Source organism: Phasianus colchicus, chromosome 15 (genome assembly GCF_987193195.1).
Source record: "Phasianus colchicus chromosome 15, bPhaCol1.hap1.1, whole genome shotgun sequence".
Classification (NCBI taxonomy): domain Eukaryota; kingdom Metazoa; phylum Chordata; class Aves; order Galliformes; family Phasianidae; genus Phasianus; species Phasianus colchicus.
In genome coordinates, this window is record NC_143450.1 from 17,495,666 (window position 1) to 17,518,517 (window position 22,852).

Below are 22,852 nucleotides of genomic sequence, written 5' to 3' on the forward strand. Positions count from 1 at the left end.
CCTCCATTTTATTTTCTCAACTCCTCCAGCACTGAATGCAGGCAGACAAGCTCTGTGTTCTCCCCAAGCACTCGATCTGTTTCCCTTGCTATGCCATGAGCAGCGTGATTTTGTTTGCTCGAGCTTCCAGCCCGGTCAGGATGAGGAACCCTCTCGCTTTACCATCTGTGACCACGCAGTTTCCACTGTTTCTCTGCAGTTCCCGTTCCTGCCTCCCCCATACACACGTTGTTCTTCCTTCTGTCTCCTCCCTCCCCCGGAGCAGGACAGAGCTGGTCACCTGTACGGGAAGTGCTGCTTAGAAACAAAGGCAATAAATGTCTACAGATCGTCTGGCAGAGTCCAAGACTCCTCCACAGCAAAGCCACAGATGGCCCACGTGCAAAGCACTACAGAACTAAACCAGTTCTGCTTTCAACATCACTGCACTGTGCTGGGCACCACGGAGCAAACCCAGCCCAGGTGACACGGGGGGGCTCTGGGGGTGGGTTGTGCACCTGCTGTACAGAATGGCAGAGCAGGTCCAGAAGAGAGGAGTTCACAGAAGGTCCTTCTGTTCCTAACAGCTAATGGGAGAGTTCAGATATGAAGAAATATTTCATCACGCTGCCAACCTTCTGCCCAACTAAATAACAGTGCCTGAACCCAGTGACCATCTGTAGCCTCTACAGAGCTCTTCTCCTTCCCTAAAGAAGCAAAGATACATGCATCAGGGCATGACTCATTCACTCTCGGTTTCTTTGGTATATAGGTCTGTTTGTTCTCAGTCATCAGCACTCAGTGAAAGATGGGGATGGAAGAATCATCCATCCCCCACACCTCAGCCTTAGCATCCCAGCACCACGTCCAGGATGCTGCAGAGCACCCAGAGGAGAGGCCGAACCGGCTCTGAATGAATTCAAGCAGGACTCGATGAGCCTCGTGCGTCTCTCTGCTCTGCAACACGATTTCTTTAAAACAAACAACACAAACAACCAACAGTAAACCATGAACCTTTCAACTGCATCTCGACTCAAAGCCTCCTTCAGTGCCGCCTTTGGGAGAACAAAGCAACATTCTCCGTTTTGTAAAATGCGTCATTTATATCACAAGGACTGCTTGCAAACAGCTGAAACAGCAGCTACACCTCACCTTCCAACTCTCTGCTGCCCACTGCCTTGCCACCAGCTCACTGTGACCCAGGAGCAGTGCTCCCCTTGGGCAGAACCACAGAGGATTGCAGTTGGGCTCCTGCAATCAGTGCTGTTTCATCCCACTGGGATTGATGGTGCCCTCTAACCAAGCAGAAACAGCAATTGTTTCAATCCTTCCTGTGGGAGAGGCTGTGCCAATTAAGGCTCTGAGGTGGCCAATTGTTTAGGCAAATGCTAAGTGAATTAAAAAGGGCTCCACAGACACAGAAATCTCCAGGTTGTGCTTCCCTCCATTCACTGTTGCAGTGACAACAAAGCTCCAACCAACAGCTCTGCAGGAGGGGTGCTGACAGCATGGTGAGCCCCCAGCTTGTGGGAGGGATTCCAGGCCACGCTCAGCAAGGCAGCTGCAGGAACTGGGGGCAGATGTGTGCTGGGAAAGGGCTCTGAGATATTTCTTCCCTTTCAAGGAGACGGTCACAGAGCAGCATAAGAGCCCCCAGACCCAGTGGTGGCAGAGCTGGGGGTCCCTTTGGGTTTCAGCCATCCTCCCAGCTCCGGCTGCTCCCAGCCCTGCTCTGCCTGGACACCCTACGTGGTGCCAAACTCCAGCTGCCATCACCACAATGTGCTGACAAGCAAAAAAAAAACCAAAACATTCCCACAAAGTCACTGAGTTTTGTTCCTTCTTGGTTTAGATAATAAACAAACCAAGCAAACAAAAAGCACAAAGCAGAAGCCTGGGATGGTGCTTTGGAAAGGAAATAAATGGAGCTGTGGATGGCTACAATTGGGCTCGGAGGAGGTTTCCAGGCAACAGGCAGCACCGCTGCTTGGGTTTAAAATAGGCTCCAGCAAGGAGAGGAGACACTGAGAACTCAGTCGTGCTTCAGACAGAGAGAAGAGTGCATCTGTGCAGGGCTGTGCCCTCCTCTGGTCAGCAGTTGGTTACAGGACAAAAATACTCTTACCCCAAACTGCTCATCATCTCCCAAAATCCCCAACCAACGAGCCAAACTTTGGGGACGTATTTTTGTCTGTGACCTTGAAGAGCACAGTTTGCTTTTACTTCTGTAAACAGTGATAATAACCTGGATGGGGTCCAAAATGCTGCCGATACCAAAGCACAGAAACCATTGGCTCTGTGCACCGCACGCTCAGCTCCATCCCAGCTCCCAGGCAGCCCTGCTGTTGGCACAGCAATAACTGCTGCAATGTAGTCAGTAAGAGCAGGGGAAAACAGTAATGATAATAGTAAATAAAAGTTCTCTTCATTTTATTCTTCTCGTCCAATCCATCAACTACAGGAGCATGACAGCATTATGAATGCAAGCAATTTCCCTGAGAAGACCAACTCCTTTGCAGCATTCGGTCCTACAGCACTCCCTTCACAACACCCACTGAGGCCCACATCCCACATTCACAGCCTGGAGAGACCACTGCACTGCTGCTCACTGGGAGGGAGACCCCTCCCTGGGCTGCCAAGAACAGAGGGGCAGCTGAGCATCTCTGAGGCCAATATGGTCATTTTGCACCATGGTACTTAAGGGCTCACGATGGCTCTGAGCGTGGATTGCCAAAGCAGCCCTGACCTTGCTTCAGCAGCATCCCACCACAGGCAGCTCCTGGGGTTCTATGCAGAGCCTTTAAAGGAATGCACTCTTTGAAGATCTCCTGTGCCTCGAGCTGACAGGAAGGGCTTGAAACACTGAGAAGAGGGGATGAGCTTTATTTTGAATCTGGAATTCAGTGGGAAACAAAGGAGTCAGCGAAGGTCAGAGCAGAGCTGGATCATTTTGAAATCCAAAGTCCATGTTAAGCTTGCAATGGATGCTCCATCCTGCATCCATCCTGGCAACACACGCACAAATGGCACCTGGGGGCACTTCCACGATGGGAACAGTGGCCATCCCTGAGAGAATCGATCTCCAGCTCTGGTCCAACGACATCACAGGATCCTCTGCTGCCATCGGACAGGCAGGAGGTGGCCGTGCTTCACCAGGCACCACAGAAACCAAAAGCAAACCTCAAATCACAGCACTTGGAGCCTGCTGTACAGCACCAGGCTCACCTGGCCCTGCTGGAGGACACATGACAGCACGCTGGCCCACTCCTGCAGCTGCATCAGCGAACTGAAAGCAGCATTTCAAACCCACATTGGCTTCCTAAGCCCATCTGCAGCACAGTGTCACAGCAGGAACAAGGCAGCTGGCCACAAACCACTTCCTTGGAAGATAATGTCATTTGCCCTCTTATTGCAAGGGAGATGGAAAAGGCATGGAGAAACACAATCAGAGAGACCGAGTTCTCTGATTCTAAATCTGGTTCCCTATGAGGAGTCACTACAGTACCCACATGCCCACAATTAGAAGAAACGGAGATTAAGGAAACATGAGGAGAAGGAGCACAAGCTACAGTAACAACCAACATGCCTACAACTCTTTAAAAATAGAAAAAACTGATTGTGGCTTTCCTGCTTCCAGTCTCTTCTTGCTTCACCTCCCAATTTGCATCAGTTTCAATTTGCATCATCACATGGTCCAACGGCTGCTCCCAGGAGAAGTGGCTTCTGCCTGTGTAACCCAAGGGGATCAGCCTTCCATCACTGCCCTTGTCCTCCTTGCTGTCACACTGGGAGGAGAATGAACTGACCAGGACTGGGGTATAAAAGACCATTTTGACATCAATTGTTTAAAAAATGAAATAAATAAATAGAATGGTATCATTCTTCAATCCATCTTGACATGAAACGCCCTTCAGTGACACACGTTTGTGTTCTCTGCTTGAGACAACGCCGACTGCCTCACTGCAGCAGACACAGCAGCCTGTGGGCAACGTGTGAACTGCTCTGTAAAACCAAGAGTGAAACCCCCCAAAAAACTGCACTGCTGCTTCTCAGCCAAACCGTGACCTGAGCGCAGAGCCCTGGCCTCAAGCTGCGACGGATGAGGTAACGCAGCACTTTCCTGTGCCGACGGTGCCTTTGTCCCTTTCCAAGGCCCAACTAAACACAGGAAGGATAAATAGCTGACATCTTCCAAGGCAAAGCAGCAAAGGCCTTTCTTCTTTCTGTAAGCAACATGGGCTGCCACCCAAGCGATGAGCTCCAGCCCAGGGACAGCCAGAGAGTGGCTCGCTGGGCTGCAGGCAGAGCCACAGCCACTGGGGGAAACGTTTCATGTCCACAGCCAACAGGATTTCACATTCCTCTCTCCTCGAGCTTTTTCCATTCACATTTCACCCATGTGCATACTTATCAATAAGAGGCAATAATTTCTGCACATTGTTTTCTGTAGTGCTTCAATTCCCACTTCTGGGGGCTTCTGGGTTCATCAACTCCTCCAGCCAGGTTGATGTTTGGAACTTAAATAACCCAAATCCTGCAGGACCCCGCAGCACGGCTCCCCTCCTACCCAGGCACAGTCAGGCATCCCTACCCCCACCTGCCAGCACTGCAGCACTGAAAATAGTCGTGGGCAGACGGGAGTCACGGAGCAGCGTGCCAGGCACCCTGCAATTTACAATCAAATCAAAATGCAATGAGAAAGCAGTGCTAGCAGACAGATTGCAGCTCCCCGATGGGAATGACTCAGATCAGGGAGAGGGAGAGCAGGGATGCAGCAGTCAGCGCTGCAGGAGCCCACCCTGCACCCAGCACAGCTTGGGGCTGCTGTAGGCACAGTGCAATGCCTTTTGTTTCCTGCTTCCTAGTCCACAATCCACAACAGGGCGTGAAACACAGGGATTAATACAAATACCAATGGGGTTTATGAAATGCTCTTCCCTCATTTCCTCAGTGGAAACGCATGGAACAAGGAAATTATCCAGCTGTGACACAGGGAGCCTCAGTTACAGCCAAGCTAAGGAAGGGCTGAGCGAGACGTGGCTGCTTATCAAACCCACATGGCTGCTGGCCCCACGCACTGCCATGCTGGCACCTGAGTGCTGCGGGCCCCAGCAGCACTGCACAGCAAGGCCAGATGGCAATGCTGAGGGGCCTCCCCCAGACACACCTCACTGCAAGGTCCTGCTCAGGCACTGCTGCTCTATCTCCATTTCACAAGGAAACTGAGTCACGGAGCACTTAAGCACCTGCCTTGAGACTTGTGGGCAAACAACGTCAGATGCCAAATTCAGCTGCTCTGTCCCAGCAGGCACTCCCTGGGACGTGGCCCAGTTTCTGGATCAGTGCTGACAGCGATGACAAATCAGGCTTTCTGAAGCTCCCCCTCATCTCTGGACACTCCCAACGAAAACCACTTGACATCTGCAAGGGACCAGCAGCCAGCACACACTCAGGCAGGACAGACTCAAGTTTTCAGGAAGAAAATGTTCCTTTGGCCAAGCTCAAGGATGCTGGGTCTGGGCAGAGAGCTCAGTGCTGGGGATGGAAGGAAGCACACTTCCAGCTGGGGCTGATCGTGGGAGACCTCAGCATCACTTCAGCTAAAGTCCTTGCACAGAAATGCCATCTAATCTCAAGCAGATTTGCCGAGTGCAAGCACATACTCAAGCCTGAACATTCTCAGTTAATCTTAAGCATGTGCTTAAAATTCCAGATCCTTACTGCTTTGTAAGAAGCCAGGGAAGGCTGGGGAAAGAAAAACAGAGAGAACTTTAAATGTGGGGTTTATGCCGATTTACTGCTTCTCTTAGAACAGCTGTCTGCTTCACTTTCCCTGCTCCTCTCACTGATCCATTCTGCTGGTCAGACAGGATGCAGCTCAGACAGCGTGAGCTGCGTCTTTGCAGGGAAGGCAGAAGTGTTTTCCTTGCTGTGGCATGGCAGCACTATGAGCTGTTGATTGCAACACTGTGATGCCCAGCACTCCAGCAATGGCTGGGAGAACCCCAGCTGCCCTCACTTCTACCTCTTTTCCATCACACTGCATGCTGGACCACACCTGAGCCATCCCTCCCTGGATGCAGCACTGCAGCTGGACACCTCCAGCTGCTGCAGGCTTCCCACTGCATGCTCCCAGCCCACGCTGCAATCTCCCCCAGTGAAAACCTCACACTGGGAGAAAAAAAAAACCACAACCAACAGTTGCCACCCCCCTTTAAACAGCTCTGCAAAGAACGCCAAGAATTTTCCCAGACACTCCAGCCTTTATTCACACTCCTCCCAGCTGTGCTCCAGGCAGGCAAAACTTTGCAGGAGAAGCAGTGATGGAGTCATCACCGAGACGCATCAAACAGAAATGAAAGCTGCTCAGCATCATGGAGACACAAAACTGAGCTTCTCCCCTTCGGGGCTGAAGGTTACATGGCCCGAAGTGATGCTTTTTCCACAAACAAAATACAACAGCAAAGCACAATAGTGCTTCACAGCACTCCCTGTGTCCCCACAGATCCCAGGGAAGCAGGCGAGCTCTGCACAGCGTTGGGCAGGTAACTGCCTTCTGCTCAGAGCAGCAGCCAACAGCTGAGCTGCAGCACAGCCTCACAGCCTTCCTTCCTCCGAGAGGTAAAATAAGAATCCCACACATCTCTAACAGAATCAAACGAGCTGGCACGGGCCTAAAGCATCACTCTCTGCTGACTTCCAGAGCTGAGTCTGCAGGGAGCGCAGTGCTTCTCATCTTCCTTACACAACACACACTAAGATGATACATTCCCAACCTGTGAACGCAACATCAGTTTTCATTTTCTGCAAACAAACAGACTGCTTCTGGCTCTGACCTCCCTCAGAGCTTTTCCTGCTAAAAACAAAATTCCACACGTTTCCTTTCCATAATCTGTTATTTCATCATTTCCCTAGGACTGTTGTGAAGTCTTACTAATTAATTGCAAGGTCTTTCTTAATTAAGAGAGGATTAACATGTGTTTTGTCCCTATCACGTAAGTCCTGGATGGGAGTTTACAACAAAGCAAAACAGGATTTGCCGGGCATTATGCACACAGTGTTTTGCAAACATGAACACAGCCTGGAGAACGAGGAAAGTCGGTTACAACAGTGACGACTGTGGGACCAAAAATGAGAGACATTTCCTCCAAAATGACCTTAAAGGATGAGAAAGTTCAGCTTTTCAGCAGCCTAAGAATTCCATCCCCCAAGAGCTATTCAAAACCAAGAAAGCAGAGTCCAGAACACAAACACAGCTCTCCCTTCACGCTGTTTACAAAGAACCCCATGGCAGACAAACAAGCACACACCACCCCCCCAGCCCATTCCTCCCTAAGGTTATTCACCCACAGTGTGCTCAGCCTTCCGATGCAATGGAACTGCTCAGTCAACCAAGGCCAGCAGAACACTGAGCTCACCCCTTATCTAGCATGGGACTTTCCCATGCTCACCCCAGCAGATGCACTCTCAGCTCCCACTTGCCCATGTGAGCCCTCCCCTCCTTCTGACCACGAGGAGAGGACATCCTTCCTGGTCCCAGCTGGGCACATGCAGACAGATATGGGACAATGCCAAGAAATGGAGCCTACCTGTAAGGAGTGGCACAGGAAGGGGTTGGGGCTGTTTAAAAGATGCGTTAACAAGGAAAGAAGGATCTGGATCCCCACCATGTCATTACCCAGCCATGCTGGATATCAGCCACCAAAACTATTTGTTTTAGTTACCACTTAAAATAAACATGTCGAATTCCCACATACGTTTCCAGAACATATTGCCCAATTACAATAAAAATGATTCCTTATATTGTTAGACAAGGGAACAGAAATATTCTAGTGGGAACCCAGCATCGCTGCATACTTTTTTCCAGCTGCCTCATGTAACCATCCTACAGCATCTCCACAAACAGCCCTCCCCACACCTGGACAGGGCTCTTCGTGGTACTGCCTCACAAATATGGTCATCATCTGAACAAGCCATCACCATAACGAGCTGACTGCTAGATACCCCATTAACATGCCTCCAGAAGGCATCAGAGCGTATTAGCACAGAATGCCTTTAATTGGAAGACTCAACAGTGGAAAAATAAAATTAAATGTATAGCAAAGGATAACCTGAAAGGACTCTTCAGTGTCTCTGAAACGATGGCACAAATCCATACCCACCATCACAGGCCAGAACAGATAGACGAGGAGAGAGCTCCTGGGAGGCCCAGCTCTGGCAGCCCTTCCTTGGGCAATGCTCTTACCATGACAGAGCTGAATGACAGCTTCAAATCAGATTAGGATCCAAGGCCTGGAGCAGCTTGCTGTGAGCAGGGTACGGACAAGAAGATGCCCCTCTGACCTGAGCAGCTCTGTGCCTGCAGCAATGCACACTGCTTAGCACAGCACAGCTGGGCAGCGCTGGGTGCCACTGCACAGTGCTTTGATTTCCAGTCCTGGAACACTCTTTGCACCAGCCCCCAGCTCCAGGCATGCCCAAGCATCCTGCTGCAGGCAGCAGATCTCCTCCTGCAGGGCTCCAGGCCACGTGGAAGCCAAGGGCTGCATCCTGCCCCTGGTTACAGCAGGAACCGGCCGGAATGCTCCTTGCCTGGGGAGAGCTCTGCAGACATTCCCCACGTGTTTCCCTGCACACGTCATGCAGAGGTGGCACGGGCTCAACACAGCACCTCATGCTGCAGCCAGGAGAACGAAACAACCCAGTAGAAATGCAGCATGGGCTGCAGCCCCGCAGCTTCCTGCCATCATCTGGTTTTGAAACCGCACCAGGCAGAAGAGCTTTCCATTTCTGGCCCTGAGGCAGGGTGCTCCATGGGAACCTCTCTCCAACTGTTTGACATCTCTGTAATTTCATGTGTGGGAGACAGATGCTTTTTGGCTTCACAAAGGGATCTGGATGCCCAAATGCAGTGGTGCCTCCAAAGCCCCGACCCCATGCTCTGCCTGCAGGCTGGAGGTGATGACTGGGGATAAAGCACACAGTTCTCCCTGCCACAGCCCTGTGGATGCTGTCACACCATTTCAGAGCACTGACCCCCAGCCTGGATCCACTTCTGCATGCAGAGGTCCCACACTGGAGGTGAGGCTCTGGGAGGAAGCCTGAGCTGGCCAAGACTGAGGAAAAGCCCTGGACTTTGGGATTCTTCTCACTTCAGCTGCTCTGGGAGTTGAATGGAGCTCTCCTATCCATCCACTGCCTCGACATTTGCAATACTCGAATATCTGAATGCTAAGCTTCAGGTATAAACCCAGAGCTCATGGCACGCATACATGTGGAGAAGGCGAGGAACAGACAGGCTGTGTGTGTACACAGCCACCCCCAATCAAAACTAAGCATGGAACGAGGCCACACTATTTGTAAAGACTGCAACTAATCCAAAACAAGCAGGGCTCCCCTCCTGCCCACAGCCCCAACGTGCCCAGGACATGTTCCAGATACACACCCCCACCTGCACCCCTCCCACTGCCTCCCCCTCATTGCACAACCCAGGAGAGGCCGATTCAGCATCATGGCATTTCTTTCCCTCCCAACCTCTGAGCCAGAGGAGCACGAGGAGGAGGGAGACGAGCACAGCAGTGGCTCCTGCAGACATCTGAGGGCACCGCATGGGCAGGGACAGCGGGGGCACCCGGAGATGGGGCTGCGCCTCTCACCGCAGCTGGTGACAGCGCTGGCATTCTCCTACAGAAGACAGCATTTAGGGAGCTTTTGGCCTTCCAGCAACACTGGGGACGGGCTGACAGCTGCCACCACAGCACTGACAATGAGTCCTGATGCTGAGCCGGCCTCCTGAAAGAGTTATTCTTCAGGCTTCATTTGTTTTGCCGACGCAGAGGGCACACTCGGCTCCAGCATTTGCCAGCTCACGTCCTTCCACCCACCAGCTCGGTGCTCGCTGTGATTACGAGCGGGTAAGAGCAGCTCCGGAGCTCCCACGCAGAACAACATGTTGCATCTCTTTTGCAAGAGGAAGAGATGCTCTGGATTCGCCAACAGCACCGCAGCGGGGTAGGAAAACAAAAATCTTTTTCTGGGCAACGTTTGTTCTCAGCACATACATTCCAAATAAGTGTTTAACTGCAGCGGACTGCGGTCGGGTTAATTGGTCCTGTGGTTGAAACAGTCAGAGCTGGCTTCCTGCATGAGGACAGGCAATCCTCCCCGGGAGGGACTGCAGGAGAAGTGAGGCAGCTACCAATCTGCCTGCTGCCACGGAACAGCACTTCCCACCCTCCTTCCCAAAGCAGCAGAATGGCTGCCAGGGCACAGAGGGACAGGGGCTGCTCCCACTGTGCTGCTTCCTGGGGCACATCGTTAGCAGCTCGGAGAAAAATCTGTTGCTTCTGTTCAGCGCTGCATGGGGGAACACCTGAATGAATTCTTCCAAATGAGAACTCAGCATAAAGCTTAAAAAAAAAAAAAGTACACACCTACAAAACACAACCCAGGAAATTTAACCCTGGAACTTCCAAATAGTGGCTCTGACTGGGCAAATAACAAGGTGAGGGAAAGGAGGGATGTCCGAGCCCAAGCAAACCCCAATTTCCATTGTAATTGAGTGATGGAAACATCTTCCTCAAGCATTTGATTGTAAGCCTATGTTTAGGATCAGCCGTCATATGGCCTCTGGCAACAGCACTGCCATGGCCAAGGCACACAGAGCTGTCCTCAGCCCACCCTTCCACGGGCAAAGGCACATAATGCTGACCCTCACGTGGAAGAGGTTTCAGCCACACAGGCAGTCAGGGAAAACACAAGGTTCCAGAGAACAGCAGCAGCAACGCATGAAGTTTATCACAACCCAGGCAGCTATGGCAGGAACAGGCACAGTGCAGAGGTTCCCAGCGGTTTTTTCTGACAAGACCTTCTAAGCTGCACCCTGTGCACGCATCCACAACTCTCTTCACTGAGCGCGGATCTCCACAGAGCCCTTCTCCACACTCAGAGCCGCAGTGGACACACGAAGCGATCAGATGTGACGCTTCCACAACTTACAGCGTAATGCTAGATCCTTATTCTCAGTCCAAAGTGAAGGCTGAATGCATCTGCCCCTCCTCACACACACACAGCTCAGTCTCAAGCCCAAGGAACAGCCTTTGCACCACCGTGAGATGCTTAATTCAGACCTCAGAGAGACAGCGTTCCAGGAGGCTGAAGGGTTTGGCTTCAAAAGACAGAAAGTAACACATTTGGTGGTTGCAAAAGCTCCACTAAAGCAAAGCCGTCTACCAGCCTGGGTCTCACATCTCATCCCATTTATTCTCCCACGCATCTCCAGTTGCTTTTCCCTCATTTCTCCTTCCAGATTTGCCAGCTTCCTCCAAGGCTTCTGGATTTCCCTGTTGCATTTCAAGCACATTCTGCCTTCTGCTCTCCATACCTTTGCTAACACTGCCAGCGTCCACCCCAGCACCGCCGCACGTGGCAGTGAATGGTCCTGAATGGGGAAGCTCTGACGATGAAGCATTTCACAACCGACCCAAACTCCCATACACAGAGCCCAGATTACATAAAGTCATTAGTTTCCGCTCAAAGTGAACTGTTAGTGAATCTGAGCGTGGCTGAGATGACATCCCCAGCTACTCATCAGCTTGCTTTCTGCTGCAGCAGTACCGTACTGCACAGCAGGTGCTCAGCACCATGCCTGCAGCCCAGGTTCCCAGCAAGGCGGTGGTGTGGCACATTCCCAGGGCAGCCCAGCCAACCTCTCACAAACACGGCACTGACAAAAACAAAGGCACGACATTCACAGAAACAAAGGCTGACTTGAGCACGGCTGGTGTGATCCTGCTGCTCAGAGCCCAGCTTCCTTTCATTTGCTTTTGTTGGGCATTTCCAGCAGCAGCACTTCAAGGTTATTGTGCTGGGGGCAGAGGCACTTGGCAGGACTGTACAAGGGGAGTTTTCTGAACACATTATCCAAACTAAGGGTCACCACATTCCAGGAGGTCAGTGTCAGCTGGACAGTTAAAAATAACCTCACCAATCCGAAAAGTGGGATAACTGTTAAAAAAGCCTCTGGAGGAGGTTTTGATACATTATTTCCCCCCACGGATACAAATAGCTGGTGAAAACAAATATAACTACTTCTTCTTGGCAGTAGCAAACCATTCCCATTCAAAATTACACTCAAGAAACTGAGGCACAGCGCCACAGAGTAACACCCAGAAAGCTCTGAGGACCACCGAACAAACAAGCAGAATATCTCCAACGGGAGGTGTCCACGATCCTGCTGGGGGAGCAGCAGCAGAGCCAGAACGGGCACTGAGGATGGAGGGAGCAGAGCGAGCAGGGCAGCACTCAGCACTGCATCAGACTGAGAGGAGATGCTGCTCACCCAGCGCGTTGTGCCACAGCCCCTGGCCAGCGAGCCCAAAGGCAAAGAGCAGCCGAGGAACCCACGGGCTGCAGGACCCCCCCCAGCCCATCTCTGCTCCCGCACACCATCAGAAGATTTTCCACTAACGGAGCTGGGCTCTGAATTCACGCTGCAGTTCAGCCATCTCACTCTGCTCCAGTGGGAGCCAAAAGCATTTGGGAACTTTTATTTAAGACAAAAAAAAAAAAAAAAAAAAAAAGCGACAGCACATGGATGTAAGCACACCGAGTACCGAAGTACCCGCACCGAAGACTCCTAAATTAAATTGGCTCGCTCCCAGGCTCGGCAGCATTTAGGGCTCTGTAACACCTAAGAAAAGCCGAGCAGCACCAGCTGGCACAGCGAGGCGGCCTTACGGGTATTTATACACCGAAACAACGCAGCCCCGCTTCGCTGCTCCGCGTTTTGCCTCCGGGGCTCCGCACCAACCGCCCGCCCGGAGCTCAGCAACATTCCCTGCCTTAGAAAGGAGCCCACAACGCGCTGTACGCGGTGCGAGTCTCAGGTCAGCTCCGCTCCTACAAATTCAATTCCGAGATGGAAACTTCGGGGCCGGGAGGAACGCAGCAGTTGGAGGCTGTTGGCAAGCAGCAGCCACAGAGGGAAGGGCGGCAGGGCCGTGCCCGGGCAGCACGCCGGCGATCCGGGAACCGCCGCCGCTCCCACCGGTTTAGCAGCATCACGCTCAGCAGTCCTCACTTCGGAGCTCCGCTATTTCATGCGGGAAAGAGGTTTTTATAGCTATAAGCGCTCCAAGAGGCACCGCCGGGCTGCGGAGCTCGCACAGCCTTCCCGCAGCAAAGCACAGCCCCGCACAGCCCGCCGTGCCGATGCGGGCAGCCCGCGTCCCGCCGCCGTTACACAACGCCGGGCTGCGCTCCTCGCCCCGCCGGCACCGGGAGCCGCCCGCAGCCCCCAACCCGCCCCGCTCCTCACCGAGAAGCGCTCCAGGTCGGTGGCGGCCATGGCCGGAGCTGAGCGCGGCGCGGGGCTCTGCCCGCCCCGAGTGGCTGCGGCTGAATGGATCCAATATGGCCACTTCCTGGAAACTCCCCTCCGCCGGCACCGGTCGAGGGGCGGGGAGGGGCGGGAGCGGCCGCCGTGCCGTCACGGTCCCCTCCCGGGGGCGGCCGCTGCGCTCAGGGCCGGGGGTGCCCCGCGCTGCCGCCTGCGGGAGGTCCGGGCGGTGCGTTCCGCTCCGCTCCGCTGGAGGCGCCGCCCGGAGGGAGCTACGAGAGCTCGGCTGTTACCGCAGCGATGCTCCGCGTGCCGTCGGGCCCCTGCGCTGCAACGACAGCGGACGCGCACCGCAGCGACGGCGGGTTGCGTGATGTCTGCGCTGGGTGCGAGGCCGCCTGCCGACGGATCGCCGCCGTTTCGCTGCCCGCTGCTTACAGCAAGCTGAAACTGGGGAGTGCTCCCTTCCAGCACCTCTGCGGCGCTCCGCCAGCTGTTAGCTCGCAGCGGAGATTCGCTTGCTTTGTGGTGCCCTCTGCTGCAGCGTTTCTACCGAGAGGAGCTGCTCAGAGCCACCGGCTCGCTGTCACACCGCTGGTCACCACACCGGACCTGCAGCACGCCTCAGCTTTCCCCACTCTTTACATCAGTTTGGCCCCGATGTCCTCGTTTTTTCCTCCTCGTCCTTTATTGGAGCAGTGTGTGCCTCCAAACGGAACGTGAGACTGGGCAAAGAGTGCGAAAGCACACTGAGGTCCCCAGGCAGGTCAGGTCTGCTTACAGCTTGCTACGCGTGGGGGTCAGTGAAAAGCTGCTGTCTGAACAAAAAGGCAGCAGGAATCCCTTCAGTGCCTTTGGACACACACTCAGACCTCTTTTCTAAGCGTGCTTTACCAACCTCAGCCCTAACTGCTGCTGCTCAGATGTGAGGAGGAACAAACAGCCAGAGTGACGCCCCGGGAGGAAGAGGAAGGCATGCTCTGCAGCACGGGGGGAAGTGGGGGTGAAGGCATGCAGCCCTCCCAAGGAACAGACCAGGCAGAGCTTACCTGGAGTGGTTCTGTCTGCAGGACTCATTGTTATCAACTCAGGTGCTCCTACACCTCCACAGCTTGAGCTCCAGCATCCTGCACAAAGGAAGGCCTCAAATAGAGTCATTACCTGATTGTGATGATGTAATTAAAAAGCTCCGGTTATTAGGAAATAATGAATAAACCTTGTTTTGCCTTTTAAAAAGGTTTGCCACGTTTCAACCTCTTGATAAGAGAAAGCAAAGGGGAGACAGCCAGTATGTCAGTTTCTTTATATTCATCATCCATGAAAGCACAGCCCCTGGAGTGCCCTAAAGCACATTCAAAGACCTTAAGCAACAAAATTAAAGCAGAACTTATACTTCATTATAATACTCTATGACCTGCACTCCATATTAACTTCCATCTTCTCCCTTATCAGCTATTTGTGATCTTTCCAAAGGTCTCTTGCTCCCACCACAACATAAATAAATGAGCCTGCACTGTCCTAGCAGGCATGGGGTTGCTGCACTACAGCAGTGCAAGATGGTGTGTTACACCTCAGCCTGTTCCCAACTCATCCCAGCTCTCCTGAGGACCCGCCTGAATCACACTGCAGGAGCTCTGCACTGCACTGTTCATCCCAGAAGGTGACTGTGCTGTCCTGGAGGAATAAAACAGGGTATGAAAATTAGGCGTAGATTAATGAACGGAAGAGGCAAAGGTCATCAAGTGCTCGTGCTCAGAGGACTGGAGATCAGGAAGCAGGTTGTATTTGCCACTGAAGCAATTTCAAGGCATTTTCTGAGGAGCTGTTATCCAAGTTGTCTGCTTTTTGAAATATGATCAATCCAGAGATGTTAAGAAGAGCTTTCCTGAGTGAAGTACCTACAGCTGAATGAGTTCTGATAGTCCGTGCATTTGTGCTGGCTGAAGACAGGTTGCAAAAGTGTTGTATTCCTCTACAAGGGGTGTTGCTGACCACCATCCGTTAATTTCTTTTCTCTTGGCTCCAAAAATAACAGAAAAGAAAAAAAAATGTACAAATGTATCTTGCAGTCACAAACAGCTCTTGGTTTGTGCTGCCTTGTGCTGGAGCTGCCAAGGGTAGCAAAGCTGCTCTGCTCACTTAGCCCTGCCAGAGGAGATGTTTGTCCAGAACAGGCACTCACACAGCAATATATTTCTTGTTGCTGTGGCTGATTCTGAAGGTTCTGCAGTTGTCCCCGAGTCCTTCAGGGGAAAAAAAGCCCAAATCTGGATTTTCTGGTTTTCGGATGCAAGTAGAATTGTTTGTGTAGAGACAGAGATTAATTTTTAAGCCTTCTCTGTACATCACAAAGAAGCAAAGATAAACAGACATTGATGTTTAATAACTACTCTTTTTTTTTTTCTTTTCTATTAGAAGCAATCTTTGCAGTCCTGGTTTAAGACAACATAACACTTGACACTTGCTTAAATCCCATTATGCCAGGTGCATTGAGTGCCATTCATTAAGAGCCCTTTTCCCTGACCACACAGCACAGGACATTGCAGGAGGCTCACACAGGCTGATCCCCAACAGCTGCTGGTATCCCTGAGCCTCAGGTCAGATGCAAAGATCCACGGCATAAAGGAAATCCCACCACGTGAAGGAAATTCCAAGGCACTGCAGCAGTGCTGATGCTTGGCTCTGGCTTTCAGCTGTGCTGCTGAGGATCCTTGGTTCTCCAATCCAGGTGGTACAGATAAACAAAGCCCTCTCACATTCTGCAACACAAGCCAGAGGAAGCAGCTTGTTGGTAACTGTTTATTTCATGCAGTACTTCCCTCTGGGTTGCTACAGACCAAATGGTTTCAGGTAGTTTTTAGCAGCACAACCACCAAGAACCTCATTCAACTTTCGTTGGTTACACTAACAATGTATGGGACATAGAAGGCTTTTCTGCAGAAATGCTGTCATCTTCCTGAGCCTGAAGAAGAGTCAGTGGGAGTTGTGTCCATTTCCTGAGTGATCCCAGCACCGTGGCTGGGATGGCTGGAAACAGACCCCAAATTTTCCTGCTTCCTTACACTGAAGGGCAGCACTCCCACACTGCACCTCGTGCCAGGTTTGCATCGCTCTGCTGGAGTGCAGGTCTGCATTGCTTCTGGCAGAACCCACCAAGTTTATGGGCACCACCTGAAAAATGGGACGTTTGGGGCAGGCCATGCCACCATCTGTGTGGAACAAGCAATGTTTCATAACCACAAACTCTGAGACATGTGAATAGCTGCATCTGGATGGCTGAGGTCCTGGAGTTACAGCTCAACCTTGCTGCCTTTTATCTGCAAACAGCCCTCACACCCACCCCTCCCAGACTTTCGCTCACTTGTTTATCCATTGAAGGTTACTGCATTTCTCCATAGAACAAAGGAGGAGCTGTTTCCCCCTCACAGTGCATGCTCTTTGTTTCACACGAAAATATCAACACTGAAACTGAAAAATGGTGAGTGTTGCCATTCTGCTTGTTCTGACTCCGTTTCAAGGCAAGTCAGCTCTCCTGGAGGTAGAAATGCCATTGGCAGCCAGCACAGCCAAACCTCACCTTCCTGCAAAGCAGCAGAGCCACATCCAACTGCAGCTGCCCCCACACATCCCCCCTTCCTTCCTCTTTTGCTTCCCCCATAGCACTTCACCTTCCTGGTGGGAAGGAGCAGGACCTGAGATGCTGTCTCCTTCAGTTCTGCAGTGCCAACAGACATTCCTTTGCTTCGATGCAGCGCTTTATCTCCCCGTTTACTTCCTGGGTTTGTGTGGTGTGAATAATTGTAGCCACGAGGCCATTGCCTTCCTCACCTGAGGGGGTGGCAGAGCACTCAGCCTCTCAATGCATGTTACTACATTGCAATGCCATAGTTTCAAAGTCGGTGACATTTCTGCACAGGAAAGACAGAACTGCTCGGTTCAAATCAGAGGCCAGCTCTCTCATGGCACAGAAGCAGTGAGCTGCAATACTGGTGTTTAAAACAGTAGCAGTAAATCAAATGAATCGTGTATTTCTGTACATTGTTTTTGTCCCACCCGTAAATCAGAAATATCAAGACATGTAACAGTTGGCTTGAAATCTCCTAAAAGCAGCCCACAGAGTTCCCTAAATAGCCTCACACAAAATATTTGCTTTATAGATTTTTGGTGACATAAAAAAAAGCAGCAGAACTTCTCATGGTTTTTAAGGCTGGAAGTTCCAGATGATGGGGAAGCAATGCCCACAGTGCTCTGGGCTCGTTTATTATCTATATTAATAACATTCATTCAAACAGCTTAACTTCTGCTGCAAGTTAAGGAAAATGCTCTATAAAAAAAAGCCTGTCCTTCAGATCTGTTTTCTTCCCCCCCTTCTTGCTCATTGTCAGGTATGAACTATATTCCCAGTGCACAGCTGAAGGTTTGCAAAACCAGCATCAGGGACTGCTGAGATTCTCTTATGCCTGCAATAGATTCCAGTAAGAAAGAACAATTAACATTGAAATCAAGCCATAGCAATTCATTTTTGGATGCTTGCTCATTATTAGCTCTCTGCAGTAGGCAAGGCAGATCTGCAAGGGATGCCATAAACTGGAAAGCGTTGCTAATACTCTGAAACCCCACACACGAGCAGCTCCCTCAGCAGAGGGTGGGGTTACTGCACAGCCACGTCTAAAGGCAGTAACGAGAGGTGTGCGATGCCCACAGAAGCACCGAATTGCTATGAGCAGCATGAGGACTGCTTGCCATTATGTGAAAGAACACTACAGCACAGCACAGCACAGCACAGCACAGCACAGCACAATGATTTTGAGGAGCTGGCTCAGTGCCAGCTTGTGAGCAAGAGATAAAATAGCTTTTCAGAGATCTGCACAATGATGGAGCCAGGAGGGGAAAGGCTGCCAAGGGATGGACTGAGCAATTCCTTCCACCACCACAAATGGGTGTGGAGAGGCAGAAAGGAGAGAGATGTGCTGAGTGGAGGCTGCTGCACCTTGAACCGCCTTCAAAATGGAGATTTGGGCACAGGCTGATATTCCATTTCAGTCAAACTCCGAGACAGAGAGAACAAAAGCCTGTTTTCTGTTTTTCTCATCCATCCTCACGCAGACAGCTACTTTTATCTGTCTTTGTGCCACACTGGCTCTGCTTGCTTTGTGTTCTCTCTCTTGCTGTTTTCCTAGACAAACTGTTCAGTCACTCAGGAATCGATTCACTGATCTCAATTGCAACACTCAGCAGAGGAGAAAACAAGTTTGTGGCTGAGTGTTGTCTCTGCAGCAGGGCTCCAGTCCTCCTCCTCCTAGGGAAGGGCATTTCTCTGAGGCTTCTTTCTTCTGTAGAGCTGAGAACAATAATTACATTAAGAGAACTGCTTAAGCAGAAGTAATTGATATGGCAGCACAGTCAGACAGTTCTCCGTATGAAAAGAGAACACCTCTCCTCTCTCAGATGCACACAAATAGGCGCAGGCATGCTGTGAAGGTTTCATCATTGATACAGTTATGCGTGTTGTAGTAGGTACTATGTAGCCAAAAGATAAACACACAGCATAGATACACTCAGACACATGGCAGCACATACTACAGAATGTGTTTCAGAGTGCAGAGCCATCCACCCATCCATTTGCTCCCATTTGTGCCAGGCGCTGTCACGGAGCCACAGACGGGCGCTGCTCTGGCAGAATCTTTGGGTAGCAGAGCTCCAACCGCTGCTCAGAGCTGCGCCGGCAGCCAACGCCGAGCCCAAAACCACCGTTTCAGAGAGCTGGAAGAGGAACCAGCCGATGAAGCGTTGGGTGAGAGACCCGAGTGCACCTCCTCCGTTAGCCAGGCTGCAACACAACAAACACAGAGGGACGCACGGCTGCGCTTTGCTGCAGCGGGGAGGTGACGTCTGTCACAGCCCGGGGGGGCACAGTCGGGGGGTACACACTGCTTCCCCGAGCAGCCGAGGCTCCTTTCTTCCCCATCCCCTCCAGCTAAACACGCGGCTCCAGAAACTCTGCGGTTAAATACAAACAAAGTTGGCCCCGAGAGCCCGGCTGCCGGTTCCAACCCGCCCTCGGGGGGTGGGAGGAGGAAAGCGGCGGAGGGAGCCGGGCCGCCACCTGCCCCTCACCCGCACCTGCCGGGGAGCGCCGGCAGCGCAGCACCGCCCCGCGGGGAGGAGAAAGGAGAGAGGCGCGGCCGAACCGCCCCGCTCCGCTCCCATCGACGGAGGCGGAGGCGCGGGCGGCTCCATCACCTCGGCCCGCAGGTGCGCGCTGCCCGCCGGTCCCGGCAGCTCCGCCTCGGGGGATCGGGCGGCGGAGCGCTGCGGCGGCGGCCCCACCTGTGGCTGCGGGATGGCGGAGCTCGCCCTCGACTCCCCCGCCGTGCTGGGCTTCCTGCGGGAACGCGGCGGGTGGGTGAGCAACGCAGAGCTGCTGAGCGCCTTCCGGCCGCTGCTGGAGGCCGGTGGGGACGCGTCGGAGCGGGCGGAGCGGCGGGAGCGCTTCAAGGAGGCGGTGAACGCCGTGGCGGTGGTGAAGGAGCGGCAGGGCACCAAGTTCGTCGTGCTGCGGAGGCACCTGCGGCCCGGCCCGCCCCCGGAGAAGAGCGGAGATGGAGGTTCCGAGCCCCCATCCGAGGAGCGGCTGTCCCCGCCGTCCCTCGAGGAGCTGCCGTCGCCTCGGGCCGTGTCCGAGCTCCGCGGGCTCTTCCAGGCTGGAGGCGGCGGGGTGCCGCTGCCCGCCGGCGGGGCCAATGCCCGCAGGGAGCCGCTCCCCAAGCCCTGCATGCTGCCGGTGCGCTGCGTGCCGGCCCCGGCTGCTCCCAACTCTGCTACGGCTCCGGGGCCGTCTGAAGAGCTGGAGAACGCCGCATCGCCCTTAGCCGAGGAGGAGGACAGCGGGTGCCACTCGCCCAGTCTGCGTCGGGCCCCCAAGAACCACCGGGCCAGCGAGGAGCTGACAGAAGTGCCACTAGAGGAGGCTGAGCACCGCTGGCTGCTGATGGCGGCTGAAGGGCAGTGGTCCCAGCAGCTCCATGGGCTGCTGTTGGGTGATGCGAGCCTGGCGGCCCGGAGGGACTTCATCTTGGGCTTCACAGCCCTGCACTGGGCTGCCAAGAATGGCAACTGCGACATGGTGAGGAACATCATCGATGTAGCAGAGAAGGAAGGGGCCCACGTCAATGTGGATGCCAGGTCGCACGGCGGCTACACGGCGCTGCACCTCGCTGCCATGCACGGCCGGGACGCCGTCATCTCCGTGCTGGTCCGCAGCTACCATGCCAAGATCGACCTGAGGGACTACAGTGGGAAGAAGCCACACCAGTACTTGAAGGACGGGACCTCCGTGGCAGTCAGGCGCTTACTGGGGGACCCCACACTCCAACACCCCACGGGACCCACGGTGCCCATCAAGAAGAGCACCAAGATCGCTGCGTCCATCCTGAGCTCCACCAGCACTTTCCTGGGGGTCATCTCCGATGACATGGCTTTCTACGATCTCACCAAAGGTTTGAGGAAGCCTTCGTCCTTGAACAAGCTGCTGACTGCCACCACAGGCCCCAGGAGGAAGCCGAAAACCAGAGGGGGATTTCCTTCATACTGCTCACTCTCTGAGGTGGTGGAGGAAGAGGAGCACGAGGAGGCTGTCATGAAGCGCAGGCCAGTTTCTGAGCTGTTCTTTGGCCATTAGACTCTGCCTTCCTGGAGTCAGAATCGTTCAGTAGCATGACTGGGGAGCTTGGTTTTCTCTCACAGCAGTAAATTGGATTTCTTCTCCCTGTTTCTTTCTTTTTGGAAGTTTAAATGAATGGGTGATGGGGTCTGGCTCCACAGGTCACTGGATGAAGCCCAGCTCTCAGAAGCCTGAGGAGAGGGAGCTGCCCTGTGAGCACTGCAGTGCCAGAGGCACCAGCACACCAGTGAAGACCACAGACATTACACTTGATGGCTGAAAAGCTGGAAAAACATCTGTGTGTAGACAGGCTATAAATGCTTAAGGTACAGCTTCTTGTTCTGCGTTCCTCAGCCGAAGAGCTGCATGTTTTACACTGTGAACAGCACGCTGGTAGCTGGCTGCTTTAACGTGGCTTGTTCTACAGCAGGCTGAAATTATTAGGAGAAAGATGCATAGTTTTCTATGATGATTCTGATTGTTTTGGTAACAGAAGAGGAATGTTTCTATTTTAAAATTGTGCATTTAGTTTTTTCAAAACAAAGTTTCTCACTATCAGAAATACTAACATGTCTTTATTGTTGCCTAAAGCATTTTCCTTGGCAAGGTTAAAAAGCAAAAAGGAAAAAAAAAAACCCAACCCAACACTTGTTGCTCTGTCTCCATGATCTGTCTACCTCAGTCGGAAGCTTGGTTTGCATTTCTCTTTGTGTTCCCTTCCCGAAGGACTTTGCCCAGGTGGTACCGACTGTGCCTCAATACTGTGAGCATTTGGCTGTAGTTCAGTGGCTTCATCTGAATGAACACATTTCTGATATCAGATGGTATAATAAAGTGAAGTGAGAAAGTAGGAACCGGATCCTGCAGGGTATCTGAGCAGCACTGAGGCTGCTACAGCAGAATTTTTTATTTAAAACTTGAACTTTGGTTTTGAGCTACTTGGAAACAATATTTATTTTTAAAAACGGGCTTTGTTCTTTGAGTGCTTCATGGCCAAATGTGTGCATGGCCTCTGAAAGCAATGTGTATCTCGACTGCATGAGTTGCTGATCTGAAACTCGCTTTACTTTTTCTTCTGTATTATAGACATAACTGTGTTTCTTAAGTAGAGCTGCACGCATTACTTGCAGCTGGAGTGCTGTTGGAAGCTACGTTTGCAATGAGATTATCGGTTTTTAAAATTACTCACTTAAAGCTGCCTTGAAATGAAGAGGCAGAGCTGAGAGCAGCAGCTGCCTGCAGTGCTTCTGTGCTCACAACGCAACCGCAGAGCTTTGTGAGCAGAGGTGGCAGAGGTGACAGAGCTCTGCGCATGCTCTGCTCTCGGCCCCAGTCAGGTGTTTTGGTTTCCTTGCAACACTTGTTTGCATGCCTTGCCTTTCTTTCCAAGCCAGTGACTCCAGGAATGTGTCTTTCAGCCTTGAATTAAGCCCAGTGCCGTAGGACCACATTGAAGATGACATCACCTTTGTGCCCCTGCCCTGACGTGGTGCTGCCTGCAGGAGGGGCTGAGCTGCTGCTCTCACAGACGAGGATTCATTTTTTGTCATTCTGTTTCCGTGTCAAACTCATTAAATCGTTAACAGAATGTTAATGATCAAGCACCTTGCGACTTACACATCTGGAGATGGGTTAAAAACAAAAATAATGATCCTATTTGCTCCATATGTGTTGGTGTGACTGTTGACCAGTGTGGTCGTTTGAAGCCTTGATTTGTGCTTCAGCCTTGGTTCTTGGGGCTGCAGGAAAATGTCTGTCGCTCCGTTTCAATGTTTTTGTGACATTAAACACTTTCTTTGCTGTAGCTCTTGAAACCACAGAGGCATCTGTGTGCGTCTGTGTTACTGCTGGCAGAGCTGGGGCTGCCTGGG

At 52.3% G+C, this 22,852-nt stretch overlaps 2 protein-coding genes across 4 annotated transcripts in view; one reads left to right on the forward strand and one right to left on the reverse strand.

Moving 5' to 3' along the window:
- The window catches only part of SEPTIN8 (septin 8), a 32,005-nt gene extending 18,551 nt beyond the window's left edge, over positions 1-13,454 (reverse strand). For all 3 annotated transcript variants that reach the window (XM_090151113.1, XM_031598470.2, XM_090151114.1), the window contains exon 1: positions 13,298-13,454. In XM_090151113.1, the coding sequence (XP_090007239.1) occupies positions 13,298-13,327 (30 nt within the window). In that variant the 5' untranslated portion in view covers positions 13,328-13,454. The remainder of the gene's footprint in view (positions 1-13,297) is intronic.
- A 5,887-nt stretch (positions 13,455-19,341) lies between these two features.
- Positions 19,342-21,614, forward strand: SOWAHA (sosondowah ankyrin repeat domain family member A). The gene has a single exon (XM_031598473.2). It carries the CDS (start codon positions 19,662-19,664, stop codon positions 20,997-20,999), a length of 1,338 nt encoding a protein of 445 aa, XP_031454333.2. The 5' UTR covers positions 19,342-19,661; the 3' UTR covers positions 21,000-21,614.
- The last annotated feature ends 1,238 nt before the right edge of the window (positions 21,615-22,852 follow it).

Excerpts from the sequence above, each read along its gene's own strand:
- SOWAHA (XM_031598473.2), top strand. The coding sequence starts at position 19,662 with ATGGCGGAGCTCGCCCTCGACTCCCCCGCCGTGCTGGGCTTCCTGCGG.